At 40.0% G+C, this 8,165-nt stretch overlaps 1 protein-coding gene across 1 annotated transcript; it reads left to right on the top strand.

The window, feature by feature from the left end:
* Window positions 1-4,147: 4,147 nt before the first annotated feature.
* MELLADRAFT_43458 (uncharacterized protein) lies at window positions 4,148-6,326 on the top strand (the record flags this gene model as incomplete). Its single annotated transcript, XM_007410044.1, has 4 exons — window positions 4,148-4,448; window positions 4,586-5,588; window positions 5,699-6,022; window positions 6,112-6,326. 4 exons carry the CDS (start codon window positions 4,262-4,264, stop codon window positions 6,131-6,133), a joined length of 1,536 nt encoding a protein of 511 aa, XP_007410106.1.
* Between the last annotated feature and the right edge of the window lie 1,839 nt (window positions 6,327-8,165).

Raw genomic sequence — 8,165 nt, 5'->3', positions numbered from 1 at the left:
GTAGTGTTATTTTTTTTAATTCTGAGTGATTACGTGTTCTATAGTGTGAAATCTTTGTGTGTGAAAGGTCTGTCTGTGAAATCCATTACAGTAACTGTGTTTTGGCATTTGAACAAGTTTTAGAGTCATTCGAATAGTTTTTCTCGTAGAAAATCAGCAGTGTATTTTTTTATAGTTTAAGCAGTCTAAGTAGAAGTTTAAACAGTATCTATTCAGTCATCAATTATCTTAAAATCATTTATTTTTATTATTTTTATTTCAAATAATTAGTTTTGAAGAAGTCTTAAAAATTAAATTTGACTGCAAAACATTATCATCTACTTGTATAAAACTTTGATTTACTTTTTCTATAGCCCTAGCTTATTCAAAATAGTGTTTAAGGGCCTTGGTGACCACTCTGTACAGTCTTTAGACTTGTCGGAGCTCTTTTGGACCAGGTTTGGTACTGATTTTATCAGTGGAAGGGGTAAATTGAAGTTGTTACAGGTGTTGTTTGTGTGTAGCAGGAAGTTTTCTTTTTGAATTGTATCCCTCTGCTTCTGAACTTAGAGATTATTATAGGTCGAGGGCGGCTTAACTGCACCTGTTGTACTCTCATTCTCTCCGGCAGTGCTTCATCCCCTCTCCGGCTCAGCCTACGCTACACTGTGTAGGAGTTCTACAGAGGTAGTGGCGTCCATCAAGGAATGGTGTCAATACCTTGAAGGTACCCCAAACCGGCTCAATGTCATAGTGTACACTGATCACAAAAATTTGAAATCCCTCATGACAACCAAGGAACTCACAAGGCGACAGGCGCGCTGGGCCAAAACTCTGGGCTTGTTTGACTTTGAGATACATTTTTGACCTGGTAGACAGTCAACAAAGCCAGATGCATTTTTGCGCAGGCCAGACTTTGCACCTGCTGAAGGAACCAAACTGACATTTGGACAGTTATTAAAACCCAAAAACTTACCGGCTGACGCATTCCTGAATGAACTAGAAATTGCTGAAATGTGGTTTGAAAATGATGATATATTTGAAGAAAGAAAAGAAGATAGACTAAATGAAGAAGAGCAAATGGAACCAAGCCGTCAAATATTACAAGATTCAGATTTAATTGAACTAATCAAAGAGAAAGCAGGAGGAAATGAGCACATCAAAGAATTGATCAGGCTGTGTGATGAAATGCCAAACTCAAAGCATTTACAAGGATACCAAGTGGAGAATGGGATTTTATATTTCAACAACAAAATTGTTGTACCATGTGATACTGATCTAAAGGTTCAAATCTTGCGTTCTAGACATGACAGCAAGCTGGCTGGGCACCCAGGACAAATGAGGATGTTAGCTCTGATTAAACAAGCCTATCACTGGCAGTTGATGAAGGCCTTTGTCAACAAATACGTGGACGGTTGTCAATCATGCCAGAGAGTGAAGGCTCAAACCAAAAAAACTGTTTGGATCATTGCAACCATTGCCTATTCCTGAAGTACCGTGGCTCAATAGCTGTTATGACTTGATTACGGACTTGCCGGAATCAGGAGGGTATGATAGCATCCTCACTGTTGTCGACCAACTAACAAAAATGGCTCATTTCATCGCCTGCAAGAAAAGTATGACCTCGAATGAACTAGCTAACTTGATGATTCAAGAAGTTTGGAGACTACATGGCACCCCAAGAACGATAACGTCGGATCAAGGAAACATTTTCATTTCCAGAATAACAAAAGACTTCCATAAACAATTGGGGATCAAAACGCAGTCTTCAACCGCTTATCATCTGCAAACCGACGGGCAGTCAAAAATCACAAACAATGTGGTGGAACTGTTTCTTCAACACTTCACCTCTTATAAGCAAGATGACTGGTTTGACCTGCTACCATTTGCAGAGTTTTCATATAACAATAATGAACATGTTGCAATAGGAATCTCACCATTCAAGGCTAATTATGGGTTTGATGTGAATTTCACAGATATTGCTGCAAGCACGCAATGTGTACCACTAGTTGAAAATCAAATGGAGCAGATCAAGACGGTGCAAAGAGAATTAAAAGATACAATGAACTTAACACAAGAAGAAATGAAGAAACATCACAATCGAAAAGTAAAAGACGCACCGTCGTGGGAGAAGGGAGACAAAGTTTGGTTGAACAGCAAACACACATTGACGTCAAGACCCACTGTCACTGGGCAGATGTAGTATTTTTCCCAAGTGAAAAATGATTGACCTGAAGGACAAACAAAATTGAAAAAGGTAGAATTCTGAATTCATTTTGTGTGTGCATTAACACTGCATTTTACTGCATTGATGCTGCATTTTTCCACATGAATGGTGCATTAATAGTGCATTTTTATGCATTAACACAGCATTTTTAATCATTTTGACATTAATTTTAATCATTTTGCATGGTGGAAAAATACTACATCTGCACAGTGTGTTAAGTTTTCACATTGTTGGCTGGGACCATTTGTAATTTCCGCACAAGTTTCAACTAACACATATAGACTTGAATTACCCAAATCCATGAGCAAAATACATCCTGTCTTCCATGTTAACTTATTACGGAAGTATGATCCAAGCTCAATTAAATGACAAGAAGCAACCCCAGCACCTGCAGTAATAATCAATGAAAATGAAGAATTCAAAGTTAATGAAATATTGGATAAGAGAAAGAAATGCAAGAAAGTCACTGCAAACATTATACAACTTCCCCAAGTGGGCAGGAAAAAATGATTGGGAGTATGATTTGTCATAAAATGGTCTATCACTCCACACCTGAGCCATAAAACCCACACTACATATGTGTAGCAGGCTCAGTGAATATGTGGACATCATGTACATACAGTTCTGCTCAGTTATCTGCTCATCACAATAAGTTATTCATATGTAATACATGCTGTAACTTCTTTCCGATTGAAAAAAGCATTCAAAAGATTGACTACATACACTGACTCGATGTTTTGGTGTGATCTCATCAACTCAACTGCATGTAACACCCTTTCTGTTACTAAGAAATAGCTTCAACAATATTGCCTGAGCAGCTACAGAATTATATGTAGTGAATGTTTGGGAAAAAAATTCCAAAGTCGAAAAAGTTACATGTGGTATAACATGTGATTTATTTATCCTGATGGGCAAAAAACTGAGCAGACCTGTATGTACATGATAGACAACTATTGACTTAGCTTGCTGCACATATGTAGTGTGGGTTTTATGGCTCAGGTGTAGAGTGATAGACCATTTTATGACAAATCATACTCCCAATCATTTTTCCTGCCCACTTGGGGAAGTTGAATAATGTTTACAGTGAGTAGAATACTTAATCAACTGGACAGGGTACGGAGAAGAATGTGATTTGTGGGAACCGTCAAGCAATCCTCAAAATGCTCAAGAACTAGTAAATGAATTCAATCAAAAATATCCTCAAGCTGAAGTAAGATATAGAAGGTCAAGGAGAAAGTAGAGAGGGTGAGGCTTTTTCCCAATGGTTTTTTTAATGCCAACCAGTGGAAAGATGCTGGCCTGCAAGAGGAGGTTAAGACATCAAAGGGGGAGTGGTGTTATGACCCTACTTGTATAAGGCTTACCTGTTATATGCTTATACTGTACCATCTAGACTTCTTGTGATGCGTAGAGCAGGGACTCTTTTCCTTACTTAGCAATCTAACTACTTTACCAGAAGACCCTCTTTCTCACTTGCATCTTGCCATCTCTCATCAAGTCCTAACACATCAGTCCCAATGGATTTGTGATTTACTCTGAGCAATTCTTAGACTATAGCTCAAACACTTGAGCACCAGTCAATCCCAAAAAGCTTGAGCAATTTTGCCTTCCAAAACCCTCAGGTAATGAAACCAAGAAGTAGTTGGAGGAGTGGAACCAGGTCAGAGATACCAACTCAGTCCAACATTTTGGTAAGAGAATGTGAAGCATGCGAAGTGTACCTTCAAATTAAGTACCTGGCTAAACCGACTTAACCAATCAGTTTTGACTTGGTTGATTTTTGACCACAATTTGACCATCGGCTGTAATTTTTGGAGTCAGGCGGACCAAAAAAATATTGGGATTCGACTTCACACCCTTATCCTTTCGGAACTGCATATACCCACCATGGCTGGTAAATCATCAAACAAAGTAAAAAAACGACCAATCAGTCCAACACCTACTTCTCAAACAACTACCAAACCTTCAAATGATCTCGACCCTGAAGAACGTAAAGCGAAATCAGCAGCAATTGATCATGATGATCTTCCAGCTAGACTTCAATCTGCTATTAATATGAGTGAAGGTCAAGAAGGTATTGGTGAATTTGAAGACGCTTGGGAAGATGAATTTGAAGATGAAGAAGCTGGTAGTGTACATTTTAATCAAGATTCGGAAGAGGATGATGATGATGAAGATAAGATGGATGATAATATACCTGGAGCCGGTCGATCTCTCGAAGCCGATGATGATGATGACGCTGGTCTGTACCTCATGGTAGTGATTTTGAAGTCAAGTTCTTAACTGAGGCAAATTTTTAATTTCTTCGTCTTCTGAATCGTTTTTCAACACCGTGATATCATCTGGCGAGGAATTCAGATGAGGCCGGGTCCAAGAAAGCTCGCTCTCGATCACCTTCGATAACGGCTTATCTACCACATATCCATGGTCGTACCCTAGGAGAGGGTGAAGAATTGGTAGCAGACCCCACGGCTTACAAGATGTTGCATCCCTTGACAATGGCCTGGCCAGCGCTATCTTTCGACGTTCTGAGGGATGATTTAGGAGAGGAGCGGATGCGGATGCCTCATTCAGTATGTGTTGTAGCCGGTACTCAAGCGGACGCAACAGGAGACGTTGATCAAGACGAAATTATGATAATGAAATGGGATGGTTTGAGTAGGATGCGTAAAGATCCTGAATTGGAAGACGATCCAGATGAGGAAGATGAAGATGACGATGACGAAGTGGACGAAGAACCAACATTAACTTTCAAAACTATTCCTCATAAAGGTTCTGTTAACCGGATCAAGGCTCAACCTTTACCACTTCCACTCTCGAATCGACCACCTAGACCACCAGATTCATATTTTGTGGCTTCTTTCTCGGGTACCGGAAAAGTCAATATCTTTGATATCGCACCTCATTTGTATAGTCTTCAATCTCCTGCTGGCTCCGGAAACCTATCTCTCTCAAAGTCACCCATCCACACTATTCACCAACACGGTCGTGCTGAAGGTTTCGCTTTGGCATGGGGTGCAGCTAACCAAAGCTCTAGTTCACCCTCATCCCTTCGATTACTCTCTGGAGATATTCATTCGAAAATTTTCTTGACTACTTCTACCAACTCTGGTTTCACTACAAGCGCACAACCTTATAGCGGTCATACTTCATCTGTTGAAGATCTTCAATGGTCACCTACCGAATCAACTGTCTTTGCAAGTTGTTCTGCTGATCAGAGTTTAAGAGTTTGGGATGTAAGAGTAAAGGATAGAAAAAGTGTGATTGGTGTTCCAGAGGCTCATAAGGCTGATGTGAATGTGTTGAGTTGGAATTTGAAAACTAGTTATTTGATTGTAACCGGTGGAGATGAAGGTGGAATCAAGGTTTGGGATCTTCGAACGTTGAGGTGCGTGACCGCATTCCGATATTTTCGTCTTTTTGTTTTTACTTGCAAAATTAACTTATTTCTTTACTGCCTTGTGTTCGTCTTGCTGTATCTATCAACCACAGTACGAAAACACCCGGGAAAACCGCCGAGAAGCATCTACCTGTAGCAAGTTTCAATTGGCACAAAGCTCCTATCACATCAATCGAATGGCATCCAACAGAAGATTCATGTTTCGCTGCATCTGGTGCAGATGATCAAGTGACCCTTTGGGATTTATCTGTAGAAGCAGATGAAGAAGAAAATGGAATGATGACAGATGCTAATACTGAATCATTACCACCTCAACTTCTTTTTGCTCATCATGGTCAAAGTGAGATTAAAGAAGTACATTGGCATCCTCAAATTCCTGGTGTAGTCATTAGTACAGCTCTTGATGGTTTTAATATGTGAGTAGTTTGATCAGTTTATACCTTTTCTTGATTTGATTGCTCTCAAGTCTTTGGTAAGCTTTACTGATATCTTCTCAACTCATCAGATTCAAGACTATCTCTGTTTGATTACGACTTCGGAGCCAAAAAGAAACCATTGCAATATGAATTGAAACGGATTGAAATGATTTCAGTGATAAGTGTAATTAAAAATGAACCATTTGTTGTCTTGCAGCAGATTATAACATACCATCGATTATCCAAAACAGAAAATGGTATGGAGATGTTGAGTAAATTGATCACTTGAGTTTAATTTGATCAGAATTGCCTTGGATGGCTTCACTTTGTCTTTTGATTGGGATCAAATTTATGAATCATTCTGTTAGAATAGTAAGATTTTTATTGAACTTGAACTTCTTGATCAATACCTTCACTCAACTCCAAAAAAAGACTTATATACCTGCTCACTTATCTCTCATTGATGTGAATGAGTTACATTCCATTAAATATGTAAGAGCTGTTTTCACCGTGCCCGTTGAGAGGGCCCCCGACGTCGGGGGCCTTGGAGTGTCTCGGCTTCCTGTAGAATTTGTTTTGTTTGTGCAAAGAACAAGCTCAACACGAGACTCAGCGGAAATCCAATCTGAGTGGGTGATGAGCGTGTTGAACCATTTGAACACCGCTGAAAACTCGCTGAACGAGATACCTCAGTGCGTAGATTGTTCAGTTCAGGACCCCATTGTCCGAAAACTTTGATCAAAATTCGGAAAGACATCCTCAGATATGGTCTTTTCGATCTCAGCTCAAGTTGATCCAGAGCGGAGTTCTAGGGAGCTACGACGTTGTTTTTCTGCAACAGTAGGGGGTGTCAAGTTTGTTTTTTTACAACAACAAAAAAATATGAAACGGCTAAGTATTTATGTTTTAACGTTAAAAAAGTCGTGTTCATAAAAAACAGTCATACAAAGTACACAAAATGTTAAAAACTTTTTCCCTTTCCAAGCTACCCGAGCAGTAAAACAGAAATCCTGTGGGGTTTTCTCAGTCGGTCAAGCCAAACCCACTGGACCCAGTGAGGTTTTGAGCTACATCAAACCTTCTTTGGGCAACAAACAGAAATCCAGAATCATCGTCATGGTTAGAACCTCTGAACATCAAAAAACTATCAAGATTGTAGAGGAATGGTATCAATCAGCATCTGACAAGGCTCATGAATTAAGAGTGCAAGAGTTGATATATGGAGAATGAATGGTCCCTTCAATGGGTGATTTAGTTTATCCAGATGATGAAACATCAGCTTTAATCTTTGACTTCATCTTTAATGTAGAAGACAAACTTGAGGACCTTTTGGAGCTGGTCACTGAGATGAGATACCACGAACCTCGATGGAAGATGCATTTCGAAGACGACTTCAACTTCAATGATGTCTTATGTGATCGGCCATTTGAGTTCAAACAAGCTATGTGAACCACGAGAGCTGGCTATGATGCCATTCTTGACCTTATTGCCGGACATCCAGTGTTTTTCTGCACATCTCGTAATCCACAGCCACCTGTCGCCAAACAGCTCGCTCTTACTTTGGAACAATTAGGAAGTTTTGGAAACGGAGCATCACTGGGCCGTTTAGCTAGGACTTACAAGCTATCAGCTGGTGCTGTGGTCAACTGCTCACGCCGATGCATTCAGGCTATCAATGAATACGCTTCCGATTACCTCCAGTGGCCTGATTGTGATTGGCAAAAAGAAATCTCACAATTCATGGCCTTAGAAGGCTTTCCTGGTTGTGTAGGATTCATAGACAGAACGACTTTTCCACTGTATCAAAGGCCTGGCATAGATGGCGAGACTTGGTTTGACCGCAAGAAACGCTATTCTATTAATGCTCAGATTGTCTGTGACTGCGATCAAAGGATCACAGCTCTCTATACCGGATGGCCTGGATCATGCCACAATAACAAGTGTTATTCATTGATGGATCTGGCTGCTAATGCAGAGCACTGGTTCTCTGAAGGTTGGTAGTTTCTTCTATTTCACATTGGTACTTTATTGAATATATGTAAGGGTATGCCTTACAGTTAGTGCTTACACAGGGTGTTATGGGTTTATAGGAGTCTAGTGTAGTTGTTTCCGTTGCCCTGGCTCCAGATTGTCTCTTTTCCCT

This window comes from Melampsora larici-populina (assembly GCF_000204055.1).
Source record: "Melampsora larici-populina 98AG31 unplaced genomic scaffold MELLAscaffold_18, whole genome shotgun sequence".
Lineage (NCBI taxonomy): Eukaryota > Fungi > Basidiomycota > Pucciniomycetes > Pucciniales > Melampsoraceae > Melampsora > Melampsora laricis-populina.
This window is presented reverse-complemented; position numbering and strand designations above follow the sequence as displayed.